Below are 27,789 nucleotides of genomic sequence, written 5' to 3' on the forward strand. Positions count from 1 at the left end.
GGTGGAACGGGAGATTCTCATGGCGATGAGGTGGAACAGGATTCTCATGGTGATGTGGTGGGACAGAAGATTCTTAGAAATTAAATTAAAGAGAGTTTATCTTTGTAAAAGTGAAGTTCAGTTAAATAATCCATAAATATTGCATCGATAACGTTGGTTTCACGCATGATCCAACGATTCGTGCAGCGCGCGCTCCCGAGACAAACTTCAACAACTGCGCGCGCGCCGGCTGGTACTTAACGCCTGCTGTCTGGTCTCTGTGTCGGTGCCAATGTGTACACCCAGCAGCCGAATGAAAGACGAAACAAGCGGGATCCTGCGTCCATCACCGCGCCACACACGCACGCGTTTGTCCGTCGTGAGCTGAAGGATTGTCCCCCCTAGGTAAGCGGCTTCCTCACGGCAAGGCAAACAGCTCGTTCCGGAGCGCCTTGTTGGAAACAACGTTAGCTTCCCTCGTTAGCCCCGTGCTAATGCTAGGTGTTAGCCAACAAGCTACTCACTCCTCTCCGGATTGATCCGTGGATTTGAAACCTCTGTTGTTTTCGTGGACATTTGGCACAGATGTCCTGCTAGCAGACGCTGTCATTAACATTCACTGCTCGACACATCTAAAGATGTCTGTTAGCTTGGTCTCAGTGTGGCTAGGCTAACAGAGCTAGCCAGTTAGCCGTGCTGCTTTACGGCAGAGCGAGGCCTTGTGTGTCTGCATCGGTTGCTACGCTGTTGCCTGCATCTCCAGGCCATTTTGCTTCACAGCAGGATAGGTGAAAACATCGTGGTACTGTTTTGTGTGGAGACATTACCTGTTTTTTGTGGAGGAAGTGATGCGTTATGTGTCAGCAGTTCGATCCCCGTGGACTGCGTGGGTTTGATGGACCTGGCTCTTTAAACACAACAGGGTCTATTAGTGTATTTTTCTGCTTTGTTTGCTTATGAAAAGGCAGCGATCTGGTCTGATGATGTGCACGCTCGTGCACGTGGACACCTGTAGACCTGTAATGTATTGTAAACAAAACAGTGGGACGCTGCAGGAACTCCAGTTCACATCATATCTCTTGTCATTTTGGTTTCAGAGTGTCTGTTCAGGCCGACACTTGACTGCTGTTGACAGAGATGAGCTGTGAGTCTGTCAGCATGAGAAAAAACAGGAGTGATGCTGATGTGGTGGTAAAAGACACAGACTAGTTGGTTATGGAGACTTATTGTCAATATTAAGGCACTTTTTTGGCCACTCGGCTGCATATTTAGCACTTTTGGTTGTAATTTGCACAGCACATTAAGGATGTGTAATAATAAAGTTGATTTCAGAGAATGATTGACTGTGATTTTTTTGGGGGATTTTAAGGCAGAATAATCCTCCTTTGAGCACAACTAAACCCTCAGATTTGAGACACTGACAGAGTAACATGAATAAACTTGTAGAAAAGTGACATTTCCAGCTGTTTCCATCGACTTCTGCCGCATTTTAACCTGTGTGTATTCTATGTTTTTAATGTTTCCGTGCCACACCGGCATGCAAAGTGAGGAGCATTAATGGAAAAGTGGCCAGCGTGTGCAGCGTATCGCACCTTTTGCTTGTGGTGTTTGAAGTCAGCTGACAACATAAACTGGGACCAGAGAGCAAATGCAGACTTTTAAGCGCATGATCATGCAGCTCGTTTGGACAGACGCCGTTATTGATGGCTGAGAGCTGAGCTGATGGTCGGCCGTCCTCAGAGACTGGAATTGAGTGGGAATTGTTGTGAAAATGCATAATTAACCCAGATGTCTGTTTACATGTGGTGGTGATGTCCATATGCAGTCATGTGCTGCTAAAACCACGTGTTTATCTGCAACTCTTCATGCTTAGCTGCAGATAAAAAGGTAAAGCTGCTGTTTTACAACCAGCTTACTTGTTTGATGGCACAGGGACATTGTCCCGTACGTCACACCTTTTGCTTTTAGTGTCGCTATGCATCCATACGGCACAATTCATCTTTTGAGTTTGACTGAAACCAACCCAAGCCCCCGCCTCTGTTTGCGTCCAACCAGACAGGAGCAGGCTGATGTTGCTCCGAACATGGATGGATACCTACGTGCTTCCATAAACATGTGTGGCAGCTACGCTTTACGTTACGCACACGCCTGGTGGCAGAAGCAGCAGCGCCATGTGGAGCTCGGTGTCTCGCTGTCGTTTCTGTATAAACACAAACATGTTTGAGTTAAAACGCTTGACTTTGCACACATGCAGCAGCGTAGAGAGTCTTTAATCCACCTGCTGTTTTCATGGTACGCTTCCGTTACGTAACAGACGGTAGATGCTTTATTTGCACCCAGCAGCTCAGCATCTGCAGAGCTTTTCTCCCATCCTCACATTCCTACATGTTTTGACTTTCTCTGCTCCTGCTGGTTTCTCTGGTATGTGGCCTTCCAGTGAACTGGGAACGGTCTGGAACTGGTGTGCATTTTTTTTCCTTCTTTTTGAGTAAAACAGTCTGGTTTATTCTGTCAACTTCACCAACAGAATATGTACTACTATACTAGACTAGACTATACACTACAACAGCACAGTCTAATGCACATAAGTTTTTGTGTAGTTCTGTTTGCATAACTTACTGTAGTATTTCTCTTGTTACTGCTGTACTATTACTACTAAAACAGGCATGTGTTTACTATGTTTTACACCAGCACAACTTACTTTAAGCATTATGATACTGTGGTATTATTGTACTGCAAATCCTGGATTATCACTGTTAGTGCACAGCTTATTTAACTACAGCTACGACTACTACTTATTTAACTACTACACATATTATGGGTATACTTTTATTTATGTGATCATTAAACTGTTTATTTTAACCTATTCATACAAAAGTATATAGTTTACTGTATTACAGTGTGAACTATACACCGTGTAATTTTTCATTCTATTACATTACATACTACTAAGTAGGGCTGTGACCATATGCTTATGTCCCAATTCGATTCCAATATTTTGGGGTGCCGATTTGATTTAAATTGCGATTCTCACAATTATTCGATATTACTCATTTTTGTAGATTAAAAACAGAAAAAATGTACAATACTTTTTTTTGCTCATCATTTTTGTTGACTTTTAAATGAGGACAAAACAACGCAGTAGCCAGACCATCATTCTGCTGCTATAATGCCCAAGAAGACAAGTAAAAAGATCAATAAAAACAATTAAAATGACAAAGATTTTATAATGGATTATTTTTATTTATTAACAAAAAAATCAATTTTTCAAAATTGTGAAGCAAAAAAATCCCGATTTTCAATTTTTTGATTTGATTTTCCCACCCCTACTACTTGGGCTGCATCTATAGATTGTTTTATTAATCGATTAATGCGGCACTAGTCGATTGACTGTTTGAAGATCTTCTGATTTGAAGTACAACGGAGTTGTAACTGCCAGTAATACTTGCATGTTTTTTATACTACAGTAAACTCTGGAATTCAGCTTCATTTGCAGCTGCTGCGCGGTAATCGCATCACCTTGTCATGTGTTTGCTTTATGAAATAAAACGCCCTACATGTCGCGTCACTCATCGGCTGCATTGTTGCAGCAGAGTCTCGTGCGTTTTGGAGCATTTTGGTTCATCTTTCGGTACTACAGAATGTAGGGGCCGATTTGTTTGGGTGCGTGTGTTGGGGCGTCTTTGGGGTGCGCACTCAGAGTGCGTTTGCATGTTGGGTGTGTGCTTGGGGGCACATTTTGGAGGTATTTTTGTTGTATGTCCTTTCCCAAATCAGCTTGAGGAAGACGTCTTTGGCATCCAATGAGATAATTATAATAAATATGAAGACAAAATTAGATAAATACAACAAATAAAAAAAAAAAATTTAAAGATATTTACAGTAGTTAAATATTTTGTTTTTGTGCTTGTGTTGTTCTCTCATGTAAGTTGCTTTGGATAAAAGCGTCTGCTAAATGGCTGTAAAAAGAAATAGAACATAAATGAAAGTGAACCTGTGGGAAACAGGTGGTAGCAGCCAGGATGTGGTGCGTTCAGTGTCCTTATTTGCATAATGACCTCTTGGCAGAATGTGCTTATTTCCGTGTTACAATCCCAGTCTTGCACCACGTCTAGGAGGACTTGCTAATTAATATTTGTTTAGTTTCTACTGTGGCTTTGCTGAGGTTATCCATGTTAGAATATATTTTTCATGAAGTTTCTGAGCTTGCTGTGGTATAAATGTGCAATAATGAACTTTATGGTGTGTATCCTGCAAGAAAAAAACAAGATCCAGACTCTGAATGTCGGAAGTTTGATCTGAAGTGGCTCGATTTTACGTTTATTTCCAGTTAATGTCTTTCTTTTCTGATGTGGTCAATCTTAACCATTCTTCTGTGTTCACCGTGTCACCTGGAACAATGCAGGACAGCGTTTTTATTGGGTTTAATCATAATTTAATCATAATTCATGCCTTCTTTGGTCCAGTTCATCTGGAGGTAAAATCCTTCCTGTTGCATGCCAGAAAGTCTCGGTTGGTCTTGATCCGCTCATCAAGCTTCAGCAGCTCCTGTGCCTGCGGGGCACGGGGGGAGTGCGTGCGTGCGTGCGTGCGTGCGTGCGTGCGTGCGTGCGTGCGTGCGTGCGTGCGTGCGTCAGCGCGTCAGCGCGTCAGACAGACGTGAAGTAATTCTAGCTGTCTTACTAATGCCAGAGGGAGTCCCGGCTTTCTTTGTCGCTCTCCGCGGTGTTTGTGTCAACATGTGGATGTGTATCAGCGGTGCATGTGGACCGACTTCGGGATGGGGTTGCCTTTGCTCCCATCTGCTCTTTGTGGCGTCACCATGGCAACAAGCTGTTTGGAAACATCTTTCCTTTGTTGTGCTTTTCCAGCTGGGAAGAGGACGGAGCGCCGTAGATGGAGAGCATCGTTCTGTGTGTGAGGTTGTTGTTTTCATGAGACCAAAACAATGTTTCGCTTTTGCTTTTTACCAGACTGACTGAAACGTGAACGAAGCCTTGGAATCCTTAAATCTTTAATGCTGCACAGCTACGCCATCAGCCAGCCTAACAAACTTTGAAAACTGCTTGTGCATGTTTCTTTTTTGTTTGTTTATACATTTGAAATGTGTACATGCAGCACTGTACTCCCATCTTTACCCTTCTATATGCCAGCTTCTCGTTTGTGTTACTCTGTGGGGTACAGTGTGATGGATATCGGACCCTTCAGCTGATTTACGGTGGTTTTCCAGCGTTTCTATCCATCCAGGAAGTTTACGGTCCAAACACATGTAGTGTTTATTCAGAGACTCTAGATGGTAAACACACCATTATCCATGATAACATCATTATTTATCATATCTTCATCCTAAAACTAGATCACTGTCACAACTGGGTTGCTAAGAAACCTCTGTTGTGATGATGATGATGATTTCCTGCTGGAATAACGTCACTGCTCCAGTGTCTGTGTATAAATATGTAAATAAATGTAAACATGGCCAGAAACAGTTTGGAGTTTTGAGGAATGGTTGTCACCAGTTTGATGTTTACACTTCAATCAGACTTGTGTAACTGTAAAACCTTTATTTACTTTTTGTACAAAACAAACTTGGCTTCAAGTTAAAGAACGACAAGGTCGCGGTTATATCCCATAATATTTATTAGGGATGCACTGATACCGATATCAGTATTGCCTCAATACCAAGCGTGTGTATTTGGACTTGGTATTATTAAAAGTGTACCAATACCACAACTGATACCACACTAGTCAAGCCAGCACAGATGTGTTTGATGACATGCTTCGGACGTGTTTTAAAAGAAATAAATGCCTTGAATGTGACATTTTTTGTTACACTAAAAGCTAGATCTGTGTTTCAAAACCACACATTTATTGTTGTATTTAGGTAAAATGTGCCAAATAAAAAAACAAAAACATGATGAAATTGTTAGATCTGTAATGTTATTATATCTGTATTGGTGAGGTAACTTCCGAAAGGATGGGTCATTTATTACAACCTAATGAAATCTTACACAGTTATAACAGCAATAATAACCATAGTCATAGTATAATATTGGCAAATATCGGTATCTGCAGATATTGATGTTTCAGATATCTGTATCAGATCATCGCGGATCCCGTTTACCGTTTCAGAGAAGAGTTGTTGTTGTAGTTTTTGCGCTTTGGCACCAGAATAAACCAAACATTATGTCCACAGTGTCTTGATCTCAGTCCTGAATCCGTCTTTGTCCACAGAGTTGATCAGAAGCAGGTCTGCGTGGATTCATCAGTTGCGTCGATGTGTCCTCCGTCTCTTCCAGCTTGACCTGAAGACGTGGAGGACGCTGACCTGGTCTTTAGACCAGAGATGAATGTAGATACTTTCAACACACTGTCAGAGAAAAGGACAGCAGGTGTTGTTTCATATGGAAATGTGAGCTCGTGCTTTACTCAACCCCTCCCTGTCCATCCCCTAAACCCAAATAAAGATCACTGCTTTTGACTTAATCTCAGAGTAGAGACAAAATATCTGATGTCTAAGATATTCTTCTTTATAAACCCCTGGCTGTAGGTGTTGAAGTGTTTGGGTCACTGGTGATGAACGGCCGCCTGCTCCAGATGGATCATTGTTGCGTCTCCTCACCGGCCCCTTTAATAACACACTTTGAGAAGGGCCTGGTGTCTCCGGTGCTGTTTTATAGCTCGCACTTGGCATGTGTGTCACAGCAGGATGTTTTTGGACACACATTTTCTCTGCTGCTTACTGCTGGACGCCATTGTCTGGATTGTCTGCTCATACTGGGAGCAGATGTAGCGAAAGGTTCCTGACGCTGGGAATCCTGTTTTCATGTGAATTCTTGATGGACAATGGCTGTCAAATGGTCCGTAAATATAACTATTACAGTTCAACTTGCAGTAAATGCACAACTTTCTACTGATTTACAGTATTTAGAAACATCCGACATTCTGACTCTTTCTCAGCTGAGCTCGTGCACGTTTCCAGTCTCTCAGCTGAGCTCATGCACGTTTCTAGTGTGTATTAGTGTAGTAAACACCATTAAATCCAGTAAACACTCCATTTAAAAAGAAGCTCCCACCGGAAGGTTTAGTTGTTTGTTTGGCTGCATCTTCACAACCCAGCAATGATAAACATGTGATCCTTCCCACGCTGACAGGAGAAAACCATAGATTGTAGACCAGGGCGATTAATCAGATTTTAATCACAAACAACGATCATAAAAATAAAAGTGTGTGATTATTTTTCTCTCTGCAGTTTCCTCTCCTGCTGTCTTCAGCTGCTAATCGAGCGTCTCTGGCGTTGCAGCGCTGTGATGTAAACTCCTCCCACAGCCGCTTTGCTTTCATTCAGACACTGTTGCCAACTTGGCGACTTTCTCGCTAAATCTGGAGACTTTTTTTGTTAAAAGCGACAAATCTAGCAGCTTTTACTGGAGTTATTAGAGACTTTTCTGGTGTTTTGGCGACTGACTTGAAGACACATATTGTTCTGCAGTTACTGTAAGGAAGGAGCAGCGGGAGCCTCTCCCGTCCTAAAGCACTCCCAGGCGGCCAGTCTCAGTCGGCTCCGGCTGCAGGTCAATGTAGAATAACTGCAGTAGGTTGTGGAAGTTCACCTAAACATAGTTTATACCATTGTCAGCGACAACTGGCTGCATTATTTTCCTATACATAGTTCGGCAAGTTAAACACTGTAATATCTCTCCGTTACGGGGCGTTACCATAGCAACGCGTTAACCAGCTGGTTCAGATCAGCTGTCTTTTAACAGGTGGATGAGAGAAACGCGCTGCAGCCTGACAGCGGTTGTTTGGTATAAAACGTACATCCAGTTCAACGTAAAATAGTTCCTATATAAGCGGTAAAAGTGGATTAAACAACTCAGAACCGTGAATTAGACGGTTATAATGCACGACACGGAGTCTAGAACACCACGACGCGCAGTATTGTTTAGAAATACTGGATAATTGTGTTAAATAAATGAGATCTCAATTGATTATAACTTTTGTCGTAATCGAGCAGCCCTAATAGATTGTATCTAAAAAGATGGGTGGAGCCTCTGTGACGTCACCAATAGGTTTCTGAAGAGCTGAATTGAAGCTCGGTGGGCGGTTCCTACCGTCGCCATCTTGGCAGGGGCATGTGTGTCGTCTCTCCCAGAAAATAGAAATACGGGCAAAGAGGTGGAGCTGAGAGGGGGGCTGTGAGCGTCATGGTGGATGATTGACATCTAGCGAACTCCGAGCTGCCTGTGGCTAAGAGCTAACCGAGCTAACCCGGCGATAACAGGAGCTAACCAGCTAATAGAGGTAAGCGGGCTAAAGCTAAGTCACGTTGTTAACCAGCGAAAAACCGCGGTTGTTCTACGTTCTTCTTACTTGAAGCAGGAAATCGGGTGCCTTTCAGTCAAAAGGACACGCCCCTAAATATGCCGAACTTTGAGATTAAATTACTTTTAAACGGGCGAGTTAGAAAAAAATCCCTGTTTATTTCTGCTGTGAAGTTGGTCTTTTTAACATGGGAGTCTATGGGGATTTGCTCTGTTTTGAAGCCCCTAGTGGATGAAGGCGGAACTGCAGTTTTATGCACTTCTGCATCGGCTTCACTTTTAACCGCCGGCGACTCCGTCCATCTTTCATATACGGTCTATGGTGAGAAAACGGTGTGGACGAGCCGATTTTTACCACACTGTGCTGTACAGCGTCTTTCAGACGGGGCCATGACATCACTCACATTTATTTCTAATCACAGATCGTCTGCAGGTTCTCCATGTTACTCGGTTAAATGTGTCTGATGGTGGCTTGTGTGTCATATCATATTTATCAGCCAGTTTATAATAAACAATTCTTGGACCTAATGTGCAGCTCAACGGAGGTTCTGTTGCAGACATGAAGGGGAAGCCAATGTTTCCAACCTCCTTTCAGGCTGTTTTCCCATCAGGATAGTCCGCTAGACTCGGTCCAGTCGGGGACTCGGCTCAGTTGTAGGGGGGTGTATCCATGCAGACGGAGATCGTGTTCACGCTGCGCTTTGGTCAGGCCAGCCAAACCATTACAATAACATATTCCCATTCCCACCAGAGGTGGCGCTGCACTAGTATTTAGCTAAAGGGAGGACAAGACCCGTGAAGAAGAAAACTGATGCGAGTTGAACGTGGAGACGAAACTGCCACAACTTTCTACTTTGTCCTTGTAGTAACAGCAAACCGCTCTGATGTGACTGATCTGTTTTACACTGCTGCACACTACTGGCTTTTATCTGACACACACACACACATGCATCCATTCACAGGTACACACACTCCAGTCAGCAGACAAAACTAAGCTTCATCCGGGTGAAAATCAGACACACATCTGTTTGTTGTTTTTTTTTTTTTACTTTTCAGGGATGTAAAGATGCAGAAAGTCGATGTCTGTCACAGATAAATGTGCTGAATCACTGTAGGAACGTCGTTGAGTCATGTTTGGCTTAAACTGAATCCAGTTATTAACGTCACCAAGTCATCAGAGATCTGAACTGGCCGAACGTCTTCATTTCAGCAGTTTGGATTATTTCTGATGAGTCTGAGGTTTGAAGACGTGACGTCGCAGCTGGCTGCGCCGTTCACATGATGCTTACTGTAAACATAGAATATGAACCCACCTGGCCTTACTGAGCTGCTGAACCTTCTCACCAGGACAAGTTTAACCCCCATGTGTCTGAAACCTGCATGGGAATGTGAGGAGGAACAGTAACTTGTATATTCTTCACCATTATTCTGTCCTCCCTGCGCTGCAGCTGTCCCCTCTTCCTCTTCCTCCTCTTCCTCCACCTCACTGACGGTGAGAGAGGGAGGACTAAAAGGTGTGTGTAGGGACTGAAACACAACCTCGACCTGATGTTGGAGGAATCCCGTCTGAAGCGGTGGAGGGTTGAAGCCTGGATCAGGCGCCATGAAGCGACTTGCTGATCACCCGTTTTAGTGGTTCAGCCTCGGCCTGCCGTCTGGCACCAGTTTGAGGCTGGTAGAAACGTAACGTCAGGTCTCGGACCGTCTGGTTCCTCACCATGTGAACGTATCAGATGTGGGATCGCTGCTGGCTTCATGGTAGGTCAGGCGGCACCTGGTTGGAGCTGTGGGCGGAGCCTCCGTGTGGGGTTGTTCTGTCCTCCCGTGTACGTCTCAGCTCGCCCAGTCAGAGGGGTTTCTAAGAATGCCTTTACACCAGGATAGTCTGGGGGTTTCTAGGGTTGGATTGGGCGGGGAATCCTGAAACGTGTTGCGTCCTCTCCGTTTAGTTTCACCACGTGTCGACCCACCTGGACGCGCCGTGTGGTCGCTGTCTGGCTCATCGGTGAGCCGTTTTTAAAACATCTGTATCAATTTGTTTGAAAAGAACCAAATTCAGGACAGAAACTACAACTAAATGTTTCAGCTTGACTGAGCTGATCTGTGGACAAGCAGAGGACGTGTGTTTCCCTGCTTCTCCTTCCTGAACACAACATTCCTGCACGGATGTTAGGAATAACGATGAAGGTGGTCTGCTCGTGCTGGTCGGGCATGTCACGCCGTGGCGCCGTGCTCACACTCCATATTTTGCATCGATTCGTCGACCATAAAAATTCATTGACGCAAAATTTCATTGTCGACGCGTCGTGTTAGAAACACCCATAACGGCTTTGCTGATAAAACACTCCGCCAGGCAACTTAACGCCACGGCTTTTCAGACACTATAAGAACTGTAAACATCAAGTAAATAACTCAAAGCCCCACAGGAATGCAGGGGGCAGTATTGTCATTTTGTGCAGCATCTTCTTAACCAACGAAGAGCAACTCAAGACTGATGGCGGTGCAACCTAAACAGTCGAGTGAAAGCAGCTTAAGACCTCGTGCATCGAAAGTTTGGGAGTTTTTCCAGCTAAACAACCTGTCCAAAAAGGTGAAATGTATAGTCTGCCACGCAGAGTTGACATATAGCAGCACGACAGTGAAGAGAAAGAACCCCAGAGTCATGGTTTCTGCTAGCATTACCGAGTAGTTGCGTAGTTCTGTCATACCTGTCAAGTATCCTGTTTTGGCGCAGAAAATCCCGTTGTTTTAAGGGGTCTTTGTCGCACCTTCCTGGATTGTTATTTTCCTGGAAATTTCCCAGATTATGAAACTAGGAGAAAATTAACCAACATGATTGTAAAATTAAAATATTTGATTTATTTTGTTTTCTTTTTGAGGCAAATTCTGTAGTTTGGATGTGACATTATAAATAAGTTTGTTTGTTTGAAAATAAATTAGTAGTACGCTGTTAAGCTATTATTTAACATTCAACTGGTTCAGGAGTCCTTTTACTTTACCAAAGAATTATGTAGTGTACATTATGTAGGGACTGACTGGGAATCTGGGTGATATTCATATGATGCAAATGAAGAGAGTGGGGTAAAACATACTGGAGCTTGTAAAAAAAAAGCTGCATCAATTGGAAGCACAGATGGCAGGTGTGACAGAAATAATCGTGACTAATCAAAAAAATAATTTACAGATTAGTCAGCTATTAAAAAATAATCGTTAGTTGCAGCCCTACATATCTACAGCTTCATCTCTGGGATGTTAACTCGGCTGCAGTCGGAACTACGATGATCTGACTCGCATGGGAACGAAAGTCGTCCCTTTTCGTCAGAATCCGACTGCAGGGTCTCTTGTCTGGTTGGGTCAGCTCTGTGTGTGAGAGCGAGTTTATGTAAGGGGGGGGTGAAGTAACGGAGCAAACATGACATTCTTAGTACGGTCCGAGAAAGAAAACACACATTCCAGAGCACAGAACATGCAGCACTCTGCCCGACTCTCAGCGTCAGCCGGACGGGCTGAGGAGGAGAAACGGTGAGAAAGTGAGGCGTAGTGTCAGCGAGGGCAGCTGGTGGTACAGCCTGCAGCTAGACGGGGGTGAAACCTGAGACGACCACAGAGCCAGGCGAGGGAGGAGGGGGGGGAGAGAGGAGAGGGAATATGTCCGTCCAGAAGAACGAAGGCAAAAAATGCCGGTTTAAAGCTGAGAAAATCCCTGCAAGCAGAGAGAGGACGGCGGGAGGAAGAGGGACTGGGAAGGTGAAGTTTGTGGCACTGGAAGCCGGATTAGCACAAACACGCCCAGCAGCAGCGACACTGAGCACGCTCCACGGGACGAAGAGCACCCGTTGGACACGGACTTTGTCTGACTTTCCCTTCCTTCCCTCCCTTTTCCTCCCGGGAAGCCAAGAGAGCACAGCTTTGTTTTCCCACCAGTGAGGAATTACTCCTGCGGGAACGCCTCGACACCAAACTGGGATTGTTTTTTTTTCCCTTGGACCGGCCCCCTCGCTGTGAGGATTGAGCTGTTTTACTTCCATCCCCCCCCATTTTTTTTTTCACCGTTTCGGACCAGCTTGCAGACCAGTTTGCGGACCAGCTTGCAGACCAGTTCGGGGACCAGTTCGTCTGAAAAGCTGCAGCAGTTTTGCAGCGAGTCGTTCCTGAAAATCTGGCTGGGAGAGAAACACAGGTGGAAATCACAGGAGGATAATTATCCATGTTGGAGAAAGGGAAGTGACTTGTCTGCGCGGCCTGGCGGGACGCCGGCGGGTCCCGCTCGCTCGCCACAGACGGCTGTGGAAGGGAAGAAGCTTTTATTCTGAAGGGCTTGGGAAATAATGAAGATTTAGCCGTCGGCGGTGTCGTCCCGTCCTCTCACGCGCTGCTATTTTTTCCGTCTGTGGACACAGCCCTCATTCTTTCACCACAGCTCACCCCGGACCCTCATGAGCTTATGCTTCCTAAAGGGGGGGGAGCAGGAGGGCGAAACATGATCCTGTGTTTTGTGGTGTGTTGAGAGCAGGAGCGGTGTGGTTTCTATGGAAGAGGCTGGAGAAATGTGGCTCAGAGGGGCTGCATAAACGCTTTACGTCTATGTCTGTGGTCCAAATGAAATCGAAGCCGGCAAGCGTAGCGCTGCAAGCTCCACCCTGGAACTCCTTGTTCAGACTCTTCTCATGCGTGGCCACAGGGACTGACCACACCAATAAAGGTGAAGGTGCCTGAAAACGGCGACGGAAGAGAGAATTCACTCCCCCCTTTAAGCACAGGACGGTGTTTTTTAACAAGCGGGTGTGTTTCTGCAGCCGAGCTGGGGTGAAGGTCGCCGTTTCCTGCGCTCGCTTCAGCCCGTAGTGTTTCTGAGTGGATGAATTAATACTCTGTGTGCAGGGAGGCTCCGTGTTGTGCATGTTGTGTTGCTGTGCATTGCATAGTGTGTGTGTGGGGGGGGGGGGGGAGTACAGAAGAAGCTTTCAGCTGCGTACTTTGTGCTGAAGTGTATGTTGTGGTCTGCATGTCGGACCGAGAGGAGAGCGGGCAGCGAGTTCGGAACAAAGAATGGCATGTTTGTGTTGAATCCAGCTTGTTTCTGCCTCCACCTCCCTCTTCTGTCTTTCCCTTCTTTTTCCCATGAAATCTTCCCCTCGGACTCCGTACTGGTCGATTGTTCGCACCAGTTTAACCAGAACCAAAGTGCTCAGAAGAAAACACTAGTTAGGAAGTTGCTCCTGAAAGTTGATGGTTGTCAAAGCTGCGGCCTCCAAATCCAAACAATATGCAGATGAGGAAGCAAATGTCGCCACGAGCCTACGTAAAGTTAGCCTACTGAAATGTCAGCTGGTTGCCGGGCAACATAAAGCAGCAACATGCAGGTCATACTGTAAAGGAATACTTCCAGCATGTGGTCAACTTCTAGTTGAGACCTTACTGGTCTGAAAGGCTGGTGATTCGTCTTCGGTACCTTACGATTCCATAACTAAATGATTTTCAATGCATCTTTTTTCCCATTAAAGCTTTATTTTCTTACTCTACTTTTATATTTATCAAATCAAATCAAACTTTATTTCCATAGCACTTTTCATACAAAAGCATATCAAAGTACTTAACAGTGAAAAATTAAAAAAGTTTCACATTTAAAAACACACACACACAGATGTTACCCACACCCACACACACACACACACACACAACCTAACCCTTCCTCTGACCATTGATGCCAAAATTAAAAGAGTCAGTCTGGCTTGACTCTGCTGTGAGGAAACGACATCTGGGGAGTCCGTCCATGTCAGGAGCTGCATCAGGAGTGACCGACAGAGACGCAGCCACAGGGAACGCCCAGGCCTGGGTCCACACTGCAGCCATATGGCTGCAGTGCAGAACCCCTACCAACACCCCCGCCACAACAGCCCCGCCGGTCAAACAGGTGCGGCCCTCGACATGGAGGATCCCCATGAGGAAGAAGGAAACACTGGAGCTAAAAGAAAATAGACACACAAGATAAAATAACTAAATCAATAATTCTGTGAAACAATAACAACAAGATTAAACCTAACTAAGATAAATAATAAAATAAAAAGTACATAAAATATGTCATAAAATTAGGTCAGACAATGACATCTAAAAGATTAAAAATTAATGAAAAAATACATAAATGTATTTATTTAAAAATGAATAAACAGACAAATAAGAAAAGAAGAAAAAATCAAGTAAAAGCTAAACTAAAAAGGTCTTGAGCCTCTTTAAAAACATCTCCAGTCTCTGCGGCCCTGCAGTCCTCTGGCAGGTTATTCCAAAGGCGAGAACCATAAAACTGGAACGCGGTCTCGCTGTATGTTTTAGTTCTAACTTTTGGTAAAAAGGTTTAAACGTTTAAAACGCCGGTACCAGAAGACATTGGGGTCCGCAAGGGCTCATAACTTAAAGCAAGGTAAGAAGGCCCAAGACCACATTAATAAAGGACAAAAATAACCTTTAAATCAGTCCTGAAACACACGGGGAGTCAATACAGCGATTTTAAAACAGTTGTATTGTGTTCCCGCCCTCTGGTCCTCGTCAGACCTTGTGCCGCTGAGTTCTGGAGTAACTGCAAGCTGGAAGTACTTTTCTTTGGAAGACCAAATATTATATTAACCTATACTCCGCATCCGTTCATTCAAGAAACCAAACAGATTTACCTCCTCTATCTTTTATTTATATTTATATAAATATTATTTATATAAAACATGTTTATATAAAATGTTTCCCTTCAATGTGCTGGTACGACCAGTAACAACCAGTTCCTCTAACTGGGCTGAATGGAGCTGCAGTTTGTTTTGACTTTTACCGGCTTCCGTATGCAGTCCGTCGCGTCCAGGTCTGGTCTGTTTCCAAACGCTGGCCTGTAAATCTGAGTAGCGGAAGCTGCAAGGCTAGCTGCTAGCTTCCCGCTAGCTTCCCCTCGCTGTTTACTGTTTGCTGTCCGGACGCCGTACAGGGGCGGACTTCTGTCTCTGAAGAGTCCGGGTGACTCTCGTGGCTTTCATGTTCCTGCTTGACTTCACAGTTGTTTCTGTTGTTAAAAAACGGCGTTTAAAAAAATAAAAAACTTATTTTTAGAAAAAAAAAAAGCATTTTGAACATTAATAAATCATAACTGAATTTGTGTGCGTTGCATTGTGATAATTTAGTTTAATTCTGAACAGATTAGGGCTAAAAACTGCTGCATATTTACAGTAACATAATGATTTAATGTTAACCTGAGAGGAGATGCAGCCAGTTTTACTGGTTAGGATGGTAAAAACGCTGATTGCAGTGCTCATGACGAGTCAGGGATACTCTGCTTTTTATATGTCAGAATGAACATAAACCTCTGTTAACAGCTTCTGTCAGCTTGTAAATGCAGCAACAGGCTGAACTGTAGAAAGTGAACCAGCAGCTGTTCTGGTTCAGCGACGGCTCGCGTGTAAACCGTCCTCTTCATGGTCCTGTTCACCTCATCAGACCGAGACCACTCACGGTACTGCGGCGTTGAGCCACCGCTGACTCTGCTTCGATGAAGAGTGTGAGATGATGGAACGATCCTGCTCAGCAGTGTGAAAGCAGCGTCGCGTCTACGTTTTACGCTTTCCATAAACGTGACGAGGAAGTTGCAGCATCATACGGTGCAGCTGTCATGATGCTGCTACAGTCCCAGTACAACTCTGTCTGTCCTGGATTGCAACGCAACCCCACCTCCACTCACAACAAGATCCAGCATTTTCCACTCCGCTTAAAGACCCCAGTCCCCTCAGTTTCATTCACTGATCCTGCGTTTAGCTCTAAAGCATCTTCAGTTGTAAAACCTGCAGCTTCAACCAAACAATCTCCAGAAGGAGATCTTGTAGCGGCAGCGCTGCAGGGTTTTCTTTGGTGACTTCGCCTCCTCCTGTGCTTCTGATCTCTAAGACATGTGAGACGTGTTGATGGTGCGACTGGTTCCTGATTTATTTGATGGGCCAGTTATTAGTCCTGTTCAGGTTTTGGCTCGAAGCTTCGCCGAAACACGGCTAATAACACAAAAATCAGCTTTTTATATTTATCCTGTAAATATAAATATATATAAAAACTGTACACGTTTAGCTCGTATAGATTAAATGAATATTTCATCGTGAATGTGTTTTCATGATGTCACCTCGGTGTGTTTGCCAACGAAGGGAACGTTGTGATGAAGCCTAGCTGCTTAGAAACGTGGAGCCGGATGCAGCTTCATGCTCTGTATGAAATATGAATAAGTGTGGAGCCAGCAGGCATCCATCAGCGCTTATGGACGTGTCAGACCACTGCGTGCTGCATTAGCAGCAGGAAAAGTGCTGTAAAAGCCTCAGATGGGCTTCCTTCCTGACTCGTGCTGCTTGCTGGCTCGGTCCGACCCAGACTGCAAGCTGCAGGGTGTTCCAGACCGGTCGGCCTGGTGGGGGTCCACTTTAACTTGCTTTTAATGTTTTTGTCTGTTTTTGTCTTTTTCAGAGGTCCCCACATTTCAAGAGCAGACGAAAGCCTTATTTGGAAATCTTATGGACGAAGGTGAGTGTCTGCTTCTGTCGATCTGCAGCGGGGTGTTTTCTGTCCGCCTGCTTTCACCTCCTGGCATTTTACCTGTTTTCTGCTCCATCATTGTTTGCTCGTCTTCGTCGTCCTGCCTCCAGACACACACAGCAGTATTTGAACATGACTCTTCCTGGTTAGTTCTTTCTGCGGTCATTATATGCATCTTATACCACATCCTGTACGGGCAGCTTGTAGTTTACAGTCTCCACACCGAGACACATTGTGGAAACTGTAAATTCAGTGTGGAGAAGTCACCTTCCCAGCCCTCCTGCTGACAACAAAAGGTCTGTTTTCCCTGTTTAGTCTGTGCAGTATCGCCTTCACAGAACCAACTAAGTTTAACCCTCGGCGCTCTGCAGGGCGGCGTGCTGGACTTGCTGCAGCCCTGCATGCCGTCAACGTGTGGCTGCTTTATCCAGGACACATTATCATTTTAAAGAAAAGCAGAAAATGCCAAAGCAGCCGTTGCACGCTGAGGTTTACTTTGACAGCCGGGCTTCAAACCTCGAATGGCTCATTATGGCCGTGTGTCCGCTCGATTTCCCCAAAGTTACCGTCCATCAACACTTTCCACAAAAGATCCGGATGATAAAAGCAGCCGGAGGCGTTAAACCACAGCTTTTAATTTTTTTAATTAAGATACTGGAATCATGATAAACTAGAAAAGCTGCTTATTTCCATATGATGTTCTGGTTCTACATCCATCTTATATTGATCCACTATCAGGTTCCAGATCCATTGATTTTGAATCCACAGTGTTGTTTTGGCTACATTGTGGTTGTTGCATGTTTGTTCTCTTGCAGTGATGAGAAGTTGTTCCTGTTCTGGATGGTAGTAGGGCTGCTAGGACTAACGATTATTTTAATAGTCGACTAATTTGGAAATGATTTTTTGTGATTAGTCACAATTATTTCTGTCCCGCCCACCATCTGTGCTTCCAGTCAATGCAGCTCTTTTTACAGCATCCACTGTGTTTTACCCAAACTCTTTTCATCTGCATCATATGAATGTCCCCCTGATTCCCAGTCAGTCCCAACATAATGCCCTTTAGTAAGTTAAAAGAACGACTCCTGAACCAGTTGAATAATAAATTTAAGCTTAACAGCTTACTACTAATTTATTTTGAAACATTCAGACCTAGCTTTAGTGTCATATCCAAGCTGTACACAATTTGCCTCAAAAGGAAAACTAAATAAATATTAACATCTTAATTTTTGTAGAATTGCATTGAAATGATTATTTACATCTTGAAAAAGCCTGTTTTGTAGGTAAACAAGGAATCCTTTAAAACATTCCTGAATCCAAACGGTAATCCGGATCTTCACCTAAATTAAATCTGCTTGGTGTTTAAAGTTCTTCTACTGTCTGAAAAGCCGTGGTTGGTAAATGGCGTTAAGTTGCCTGGTGCAGCGTTTTATTAGCAAAGCCGTTACGGGGCGTTTATAACGCGTTCATAAAGATTTCACGTCAATCAATTTTCATTGTCGACTTTGTCGACAAATTGTTGCAGCCTTGGATGGAAGTATCCAGAATGTTTCCAGGATCTAGATCTACATCTATCTTTGATATGCAGGGAACTTTTCCTGGATTTTCTCACCATCTAATGTGGAGTTATCTGCAAATATCCTGAAAATGTTCAGATCTCGCAATGAGGAAGAATCCTTTACAACGTTCCTGGATCCAGATGCTGATCTGGAACAAGCCCAACATTTGATGGAGTCTAAGTGAAAGTTTACAGCTGTAAGGGGTGGCAGGAACATAAAAGTTGTGTTGCAACCTGGACGCTTAAGGGAGACGGACCAGTCCGATTAATTTAAGACTCCATGTAAATAAAGTTTTTAAAAAAAGTAGAGATAAGTTTGTGTGGATGCTGAATGGAGCCTAAAGCCACGGAGCGAGAAATAAACCCCCTCTCTGGAAAAAAAGATGCCTGAAAACCATCCTGAATCCTAAGTCGACAGAGTGGAATCATACCTCCGGCAGAGGCATGAAGTTACCAACAAACTGGTAAAGTTTGGATGTTTTTATTTTGTTTCTGCTAATTCCCACAGTTCCCAGAGGATTTTTATTTATTTATTCACAATAAATAACTAAAGTCAGGTTCTCCTGCCAAGCTGCAGGTCCCCCTCCCAAAAACATATTCTGCCCACCAGTTGATCTTCTCTTACTGGGCGATGTGATTCCAGCATACTGGTTGAGTTGGCTGCCGTGTGAGACAGAAGTCCCATCACACTTGGAGCAGTTCTGCTCATGTCTTCATCCCCTTTCATTAAAGAAAAGGCTGAATTTACAACAGTCACTCAAATAACTGGAGACTTAAAAAAGGAACAAGAACTAAAAATTTGCAAAAACATAATTTAGTAATATAAGACACTGTTTTTTCGTTTAATTGTGTTGAAGAAAAACAAACAACCAAATGTGTCCTGGACAAATGAGAGACTTTTCTGTTGAACAGTGGGAGAAAATACCTGTCAACAGGTGCAGAAGTCTGACTGAGAGGAACAGAAAACACCTGACTGGAGCGGAAACATTAAAGGATTCTTCAACTAAATATTACTTTGACTGATGTAATATGTAATAAATTATCTTTGTTTGCTTTTTTTTTTTTTTTTTTTTTTTTTTAAAAACCCATTTCTATTGAAGAAAATAATGTAAAGATTTTCATAAAATTTTTATTTATTACTTTGGTCAATTTCAGCTTATTTTACCTGCAGCTGTTTTTTCCCTTCTTTTATCTCACTTCCCGGGCCCGTGGCGACGTCTCTAGTCGGTTTGTTTTAGCCTCGTGCTCCCAGTCTGCATCAAATAACCGTGTCTGGAGTTGTGATCATACCGCGCAGTCCTGCATGCTAGCTGACGGCGACTCTGGCCTTGGCCCCGCTCTCTGTCCTGAACTCATCTGGCCTTCTGCTGCTGCTAGCATGCTAGTCTGCTAAGAAGTTCTATAATTAGGCTGCGTCTCCATCACAGCAGATGTGTGTAGAGGCAGGCGGGGTGGACAGGTGGCCAGTGGAGTTTCAGGTCCCTCTCTGAAGTTGCCAATGATCACGTCCCACCAGAGCAACTCATTTTATTCAGTTAAATTCAAGCTATCGCATCAGTCTTTACATCTTCCATCAACGTCCACTAAAAGTGTGCGAGTTTTGATCCTGCTGCAGCTCTTCGGGTCACCTGCTCGTCGGTGTTGTGGGGGTCTGAAGACGCTGCGCCATCTGATCAGATCGCGTGATCACGGACCCCCGAGGGATGAATGTTGGACACGAACTCTGATGTGATCCAATGACGACTCACGATTCTATTCCATTCTGATTTTTGGGGCGATGATTCGATTGAAAACAGATTCTCAATTCAAACAGATTTTTGATTCATAATCATCATACTTAAGTAACAAAAGTAAGTTCATTCTTCTATAAGCTAAAAGAACCAGGACATTATTAAGGCCAAAAGAACGTACAAAAGTCCTTTTTGTTGGTAGTTTTTCTTCATTTTATTGAGGAATAAACAACACAGTAAACAGACCGTCATTCTGCTGCTTTAACGCCAAGGAGACAAGGAAAAAGATCAATAAAAATGACAAAAAAATTTTTAAACAAAAATATCAATTTTAAATTTGTCCTGCCCATTTGCCTCAGTTTCTCCAACTCCGTCCTCAGTTTCTGCATCTCCCCTCAGCGGCGGCGTCTCTCCGCCCCGCAGGACATCCCATATTAACCACAAAGCGGTTGCCGAGGCAATAGGGCTTTTGTCTCGATTCAATTCCTATCTTTTGTGTGCCGTTTCGATTTTAAATTGCAATTCTCACAATTCTTCGATATTGCAGATGTATAAAACTTTTTTTTTTTGCTTGTTATTTGTGTTGATTTTAAATGAGGAAAAAACAATGCAGTAGACAGACCATTATTCTGCTGCTTTTAACCCTTCTCCCCTCCTCGGATATGCTGCCCTCTGCTGACCCTTGTGGCCCAAAGCGTCCACGTACAAATCATACAAATCATGCATCAGTTTTTTCACCTTTCCTTATTGTCCCAAAGAACTTCCATCATTTTCAGGATTTTAAACGTTTTAAAAACTGGATTATTTCCCATGAAATGAATAATTTAGCTTTCAACCCCGTATGACCTGCACATGGATAGAAAACTAAATCACCGAACCTTCTCTTGTTTTTCCAGAAATGAGTCGCCAGACCGCCACCGCGCTGCCAACAGGAACTTCCAAGTGCCCCCCCTCTCAGCGCGTGCCCACCCTGTCTGGCACCACAGCCTCCAACAGTGACCTGGCCAGCCTGTTCGAGTGTCCTGTCTGCTTCGACTATGTCCTCCCCCCAATCCTGCAGTGCCAGTCTGGACACCTGGTACGTACAGATCCCAGCGGACCGCTTTTATCTCATCCTACACAGGTTTAACGTCACCCAGTGGAAAGTTAACCTGTATTTCATACCAGGTATGTTCCAACTGCCGGCCGAAGCTCACCTGCTGCCCCACCTGCAGAGGACCCCTGGGCTCCATCAGGAACCTGGCCATGGAGAAGGTGGCCAACTCTGTCCTCTTCCCCTGCAAGTACGCCTCATCGGGCTGCGAAGTCACGCTGCCTCACACCGACAAGACCGAGCACGAGGAGCTGTGCGAGTTCCGGCCGTACTCCTGCCCTTGCCCCGGGGCCTCCTGCAAGTGGCAGGGGTCCCTGGACGCCGTCATGCCTCACCTGATGCACCAGCACAAGTCCATCACCACACTGCAGGTCAGATGCTGGCGAATGGCGGACGCCGCTGTAGAGATCGGCTCCGGTCTCTACATGCTGCCGTCAGATCGGCTTGTATCCCATTTTCCAGACTTCAGAATCTGTTCCAGATGTTTTTCCACCATGATGGTAACGTTTACAGGCGCCCTCTGCTGGTCTGCAAGGAGAACTGCCTGAAGTCGTCTAAAGCTGTCGTCCGTTTAGAGCTTATATAGACCGTAGACACGACACATCGCACCGATGCGGGGCGTGAAAGACATCAGCAGCGGCTCCTCCGGCAGCGATGAGCTGGAATAATGTCTTCTGGATGATGTCATCAGTCTCACGTGGCTGTGGAGGAATTTCACTCCAACATGTTTCCAGTCTGTCGCGGTTTGCAGCATTCGGGCTGAGATGGACTCTACGTGGTGCAGATGGGATCGTCTGACCTGCTGGACGGCAGGGGCTTCTCTAAGGCTGCTGCTGATGTCTTTCCTCCTTGACATTAAAGCTTGTTCCATACTCCACTACAAGCGAGAACCTTTTTCTAGTTCTCGAGGCTCCAAGAAGAAAATGATGTCATTTTGTTCTCGTGGACGCGTTTGAAGACAGTTCTCGACACATCGGGCTGACAGAACTTTTTTCTTACGGGAAAAACATAACCTCTTTGGTGGAGGTAACAACCGGGTTCATTGCACATAAAGCAGACATCGCCCCCCTGCAGTGACCCCTCCCCTCTGTAGACCTGCTTCTCCCGGAGGATGGATGGACCTGACAAAAAAGATGTTTTTTCTTGTTCTTCCAGTCTCGAGAACAAGAACTCAGTTCTTGCTTCTCATGGAGGATGGAACGAGCTTAACACGCTTCTGCTTTCCTATGATAAGCGGTTCCATCTGAGCACTGATGAGCTCCACCTGGATGGTACTTCACACCACGACGCTGGCAATGAAACGCAAAAGTTGGGTTCTGGCTCCTCATTTCCATGGTAACAGAGTTGTAGGCGGATAAAACTGCAGAGATTTCGGACGAACGGACTTCCAGAGGAAAATGTGAGGCGACTTTTAAGGATGCGATGCAGCGAACGGATGTAGCGCAACAGAGCTTCGCTGCCCCCTACAGGCCTGGCATGCTTCGTTTCTCTTCCTGTTTGTTTTTTTATTTGCACGCGAAGCAAACGCGGCGTCTCAGTGCGAAACCGGGGGAACAACAAGATGAAAGTCAAGTTGGATTAGTTCATCCTGTGGACGGAGACATTTGTGTTACGACACGATAGAAAAACGACAACAGTGGAGGAAAGATTTAGAAAAGCAGAGCTGAGTACAAAGATGAAGGACGTTACCAGTTCTATTGTTGTAAGTAAACAACACGGTGTTTACAGGAGTGTGTACGTCCGGGGCGGGCAACTACGCTGGGCCGCAGTCCCGCCAGTGTTGGAGTTTCCCTGCTGCAACACACCTGATTCACATCAGTCGCTTTTTAGCAGACTTGTCCAGTTTGATGTCGCGTTCTGATGTGTGTCAGGCGTGTTGCAGCCGAGAAACTCCCAACGTTTGCAGAACTGCGCTCATCAAGGACCGGAGTTGCCAACCCCTGGTGTGTGTAAAAGAGTTCTGATCCGGGTTTCTTCTGATCCGTCTGAGAGTCCAAACACAACAGCTGCTATAAAAGCTTTAATACTCCTCGGTTTACGAACGAGTTCTGTTCCTACTGCTGCAACGTAAGGCGGATTTTTTTATTTTTTATCCGTAAATTCCCCCTACTGCTCCCTTGATCACTAAATAACTATCTAAATACACATATTATACGTAAAAAAAAAAACATTACAGGCGATAAAAATACGCACCGAGGCGTCGTCCCAGGGCATATTTGGACCCTCGTAACTTCTAAATTTGCTCTATTTTTTATTTACATTCATTTAATGAGCGTCGTAAAGTCGAAACGACGTAAGTCGAGAACTGTTTAATCCGAGGACCACCTGTATTTTTAATAAGCCACATCTGTTCTGCTCAGAGAAACTAAAGATCAGATCATTTCAGGCTTTTAACCCTTTAAAAGCCTTTTTCATCAATGGAAGTTCAGAGTTATTTATTACAAAACCGAATTATTCTCCATGTGATAAATGCGAGACGCAGTTTGGTGGTGTTTACACATGAGTGTGTGTCAAACTTTAGCAGCAAAACTGATATGATACCGTTTGGTTTTTTAATGTGGTACAGGTAAATACAGGTAGGAACTAACTGACCTCCGTTAACGATTTTCCCGTCGCCCCCCCGCCCCCATCATCGACTGATCCAGCGTCCATCCTGACCTGTCAGCTCTCTCCAGCCGGAAGAAGACAATCTGACGATGACTCTGGTTTTGTCACTTTTAATCTTTATTTGCTGAATCAACAACGTAGCGTGTTCAGAAAAACCATGACCTTATTATACAGTGAAGCGAAACGCGGCGTGAAATGCGTTTAATGACTTTTGGTGCTCCATCAACACGGGTCATAAACGCGTGTTTTTAAAAGTCGAACACACACAGAGTAGGTCTTGAAAATTTGTTTTTATCTCAGTTCAACATCTTTCATGTCCACTGTGTCTATCAGCCAGTCCACCAGTCCAGCCTGTCCAGCCTGTCCAGCCTGTCCAGCCTGTCCAGCCAGTCCAGCCTGTCCACCCAGTCCACCCAGTCCGCCCAGTCCAGCCTGTCCAGCCAGTCCAGCCTGTCCAGCCTGTCCAGCCTGTCCACCAGTCCACCAGTCCACCAGTCCAGCCTGTCCAACCTATCCACCAGTCCAGCCTGTCCAACCTATCCACCAGTCCAGCCTGTCCAACCTATCCACCAGTCCAGCCAGTCCACCCAGTCCAGCCTGTCCAGCCAGTCCACCCAGTCCAGCCTGTCCAGCCAGTCCACCCAGTCCACCCAGTCCAGCCTGTCCAGCCTGTCCAGCCTGTCCACCAGTCCAGCCTGTCCACCAGTCCAGCCTGTCCGCCAGTCCAGCCAGTCCAGCCAGTCCAGCCAGTCCACCCAGTCCACCCAGTCCACCCAGTCCACCCAGTCCGCCCAGTCCACCAGTCCAGCCTGTCCAGCCAGTCCAGCCTGTCCAACCTATCCACCAGTCCAGCCAGTCCAGCCAGTCCAGCCAGTCCAGCCAGTCCACCAGTCCACCCAGTCCAGCCTGTCCAGCCTGTCCAGCCTGTCCACCAGTCCACCCAGTCCAGCCTGTCCAGCCTGTCCAGCCAGTCCAGCCTGTCCAGCCTATCCACCAGCCCAGCCAGTCCACCAGTCCACCAGTCCAGCCAGTCCACCTGTCCACCAGCCCACCAGCCCACCAGTCCAGCCTGTCCACCAGCCCACCAGTCCAGCCTGTCCAGCCTGTCCACCAGTCCAGCCTGTCCAGCCTATCCACCAGCCCAGCCAGTCCACCAGTCCACCAGCCCACCAGCCCACCAGTCCAGCCTGTCCACCAGCCCACCAGCCCACCAGTCCAGCCTGTCCACCAGCCCACCAGTCCAGCCTGTCCACCAGCCCACCAGTCCAGCCTGTCCACCAGCCCACCAGCCCACCAGTCCACCAGTCCAGCCTGTCCACCAGTCCAGCCTGTCCACCAGCCCACCAGTCCAGCCTGTCCACCAGCCCACCAGTCCAGCCTGTCCACCAGCCCACCTGTCCACCAGTCCACCAGTCCAGCCAGTCCACCAGTCCACCAGTCCACCAGTCCACCAGTCCACCAGTCCAGCCTGTCCACCAGCCCACCAGCCCACCAGTCCACCAGTCCAGCCAGTCCAGCCAGTCCAGCCAGTCCAGCCAGTCCACCAGTCCACCAGTCCACCAGTCCACCAGCCCACCAGCCCAGCCTGTCCAGCCTGTCCAGCCTGTCCACCTGTCCACCAGTCCACCAGTCCACCAGTCCACCAGTCCAGCCTGTCCACCAGTCCAGCCTGTCCACCAGTCCACCAGTCCACCAGTCCACCAGTCCAGCCTGTCCACCAGCCCACCAGTCCAGCCAGTCCAGCCAGTCCACCAGTCCACCAGTCCACCAGTCCAGCCTGTCCACCAGTCCAGCCTGTCCACCAGTCCACCAGTCCACCAGTCCACCAGTCCACCTGTCCAGCCTGTCCACCAGTCCAGCCTGTCCAGCGGTGCCAGACGATGGAGATACGGGGCGATGGCGGTGCCATGCGGGGGTGGTTCAGCTTTAAAGGGGCGGGGCCAATTAGCATATATACAAAGCATTTGGGTTCAACATTTAATATTTAGATTTAGATGAAATATTTCGCTTCAACATGTCGAATTTATATTTAAATGTTTATTTAAAGTTTACATTATGTGTGTGAAAGTGTGTGTGTGTGTGTGTGCGTGTGCGTAAAAAAATGTGGTACATTTTTAACGCTGCACCGCGTGCTAGCCACATAGCGAAGCCGCGCCCCCCCCTCACCATGAGCCGTCTGTGTGTCTGCAGGGGGAGGACATCGTCTTCCTGGCGACGGACATCAACCTGCCGGGCGCCGTGGACTGGGTGATGATGCAGTCCTGCTTCGGCTTCCACTTCATGCTGGTTCTGGAGAAGCAGGAGAAGTACGACGGCCACCAGCAGTTCTTCGCCATCGTGCAGCTTATCGGAACCCGCAAGCAGGCGGAGAACTTCGCCTATCGACTGGAGCTGAACGGCCACCGGCGCCGGCTGACCTGGGAGGCCACGCCCCGCTCCATCCACGAGGGCATCGCCACGGCCATCATGAACAGCGACTGCCTGGTGTTCGACACGTCGATCGCGCAGCTGTTCGCAGAGAACGGCAACCTGGGCATCAACGTCACCATCTCCATGTGCTAAGAACGTTTCCAGAGGAGAACGTGGAAGTTAGAGATGGTTAGGGGTGTTTTTTTAACGGTCCGATCGACCTCGCCATGCCCCTCCCCCTCTGCCTCACCCCCTGAGAAGTGGAACTAGACTGCCTGGCGGGGGCAGCCAGGGGGTGAGACGAATGAATGGATGAATGACTGGAGGAGCGCCTTTAAAAACAAGGACATGTGGCGCTGGCGGACCTTCCCGTACACGCGGTCACACACACATGAACTCAGTCCGTTCAGGCTCGCTTGTTCAACCTGCTTCCCGGCTTCAGTTTAGCGGTCGTCCCCGTCATCTCCACACATTTCAGACACTACAGCGTCCACGCCGAGGACGGCGCCGGCACCTGCATCAGTGCTAAGAGGCTAGCCAGCTCGCTAGTTTTTGTTATTGTTTATTTTCCTTTGAAGTGCGACGGCAACCAACGCGTGCAGGCCCCCGACGGCAGCTGCTATCATCAGAAACACCTCCTGAAACGCTTCATCTCCTCCTGCGACGGCCGCGTCGGGCCTGGAACCGTCATCCACGACCATGGATGGCCGTAGCAACCCGCCGCCTCGCAGCTGGAAACGGCAGCAACTCGTTGACGGACTGTGATGTCACACTGACGGTTTAAGATGGATTTAAGGCGCTCAGCTTCATCGGACCTGGATTAAATGTGCTTTTTATTTTCTTTCACTTTGGAGTCATCAGCAGTTTTCTCTCATTTACACACACACACACACACACACACACACACACACACACACACACAGTTTTATATATGTAATATATATATATGATGTGTGTGTGTGTGTGTGTGTGTGTGTGTGTGTGTGTGTGTGTGTGTGTAGAAGAACCACGCTGCCTGCGCTCTGCGTTACTCTGCAGGTTTGATGGTGATGAAATGATGAAAAGAAGGAACTGAGGGAAGAAAAACAGGTTTTGTTTTTTTTGCTTTTATTTTATCAGTCTGTTTCTTTTTAAGTGTTTTAGTTATTTTTTGTATGTTTGCGTGCCTGCGTGCGTGCGTGTGTGTGAGTGAGAGAGAGAGAGAGATAAATGTGTGGATGAAAAGCTGTTGTTTCCTCCTCCACTCGCTGGTTTCCGCTCCGTCTGCCTCCACCTCTCATTCGCCTCCCAACCTGGAAGGAGGGACGGTTTCTACTGTAAAATGTCGCTATGTTCTCACTAAATAGAGATTAAAATGAGCTTCTATTGTTTTCGTTTGGATTTTAGGGAGAAAAGGTGACGCCGTCGTAAAGCTCAACTTCAGTGTTTGTAGTTTAAAGATTTAAAAAAGAAAAAAAAAAGTTATTCTGAAGGTTTTTCTGTTCCAGAGTTGGGTTGTTTTCATCTCTCTGTGTGGTAAGTCTTCTTCTCTTTTCTGTTCTGTCGTTTGGT

General features: G+C 46.1%; 1 protein-coding gene across 5 annotated transcripts; it reads left to right on the forward strand.

Annotated features, from left to right (window-relative positions):
* The first annotated feature begins 248 nt into the window (after nucleotides 1-248).
* siah1 (siah E3 ubiquitin protein ligase 1) lies at nucleotides 249-27,789 on the forward strand. Of its 5 annotated transcripts, none has more exons than XM_079260319.1 (5): nucleotides 249-384; nucleotides 16,776-16,832; nucleotides 21,026-21,207; nucleotides 21,297-21,593; nucleotides 26,020-27,789. In XM_079260319.1, the coding sequence occupies exons 2-5, from the start codon at nucleotides 16,823-16,825 to the stop codon at nucleotides 26,389-26,391; spliced, it is 861 nt and encodes a 286-aa protein (XP_079116445.1). In that variant the 5' UTR covers nucleotides 249-384; nucleotides 16,776-16,822; the 3' UTR covers nucleotides 26,392-27,789. The 5 variants fall into 5 exon arrangements, with proteins under 5 accessions (XP_079116445.1, XP_079116444.1, XP_079116448.1 ...); XM_079260318.1 differs by lacking the exon at nucleotides 249-384 and adding an exon at nucleotides 11,907-13,002; XM_079260322.1 differs by lacking the exon at nucleotides 249-384 and adding an exon at nucleotides 11,907-12,480.

Source organism: Telmatherina bonti, assembly GCF_933228915.1.
Source record: "Telmatherina bonti genome assembly, chromosome: 2".
NCBI lineage: Eukaryota > Metazoa > Chordata > Actinopteri > Atheriniformes > Telmatherinidae > Telmatherina > Telmatherina bonti.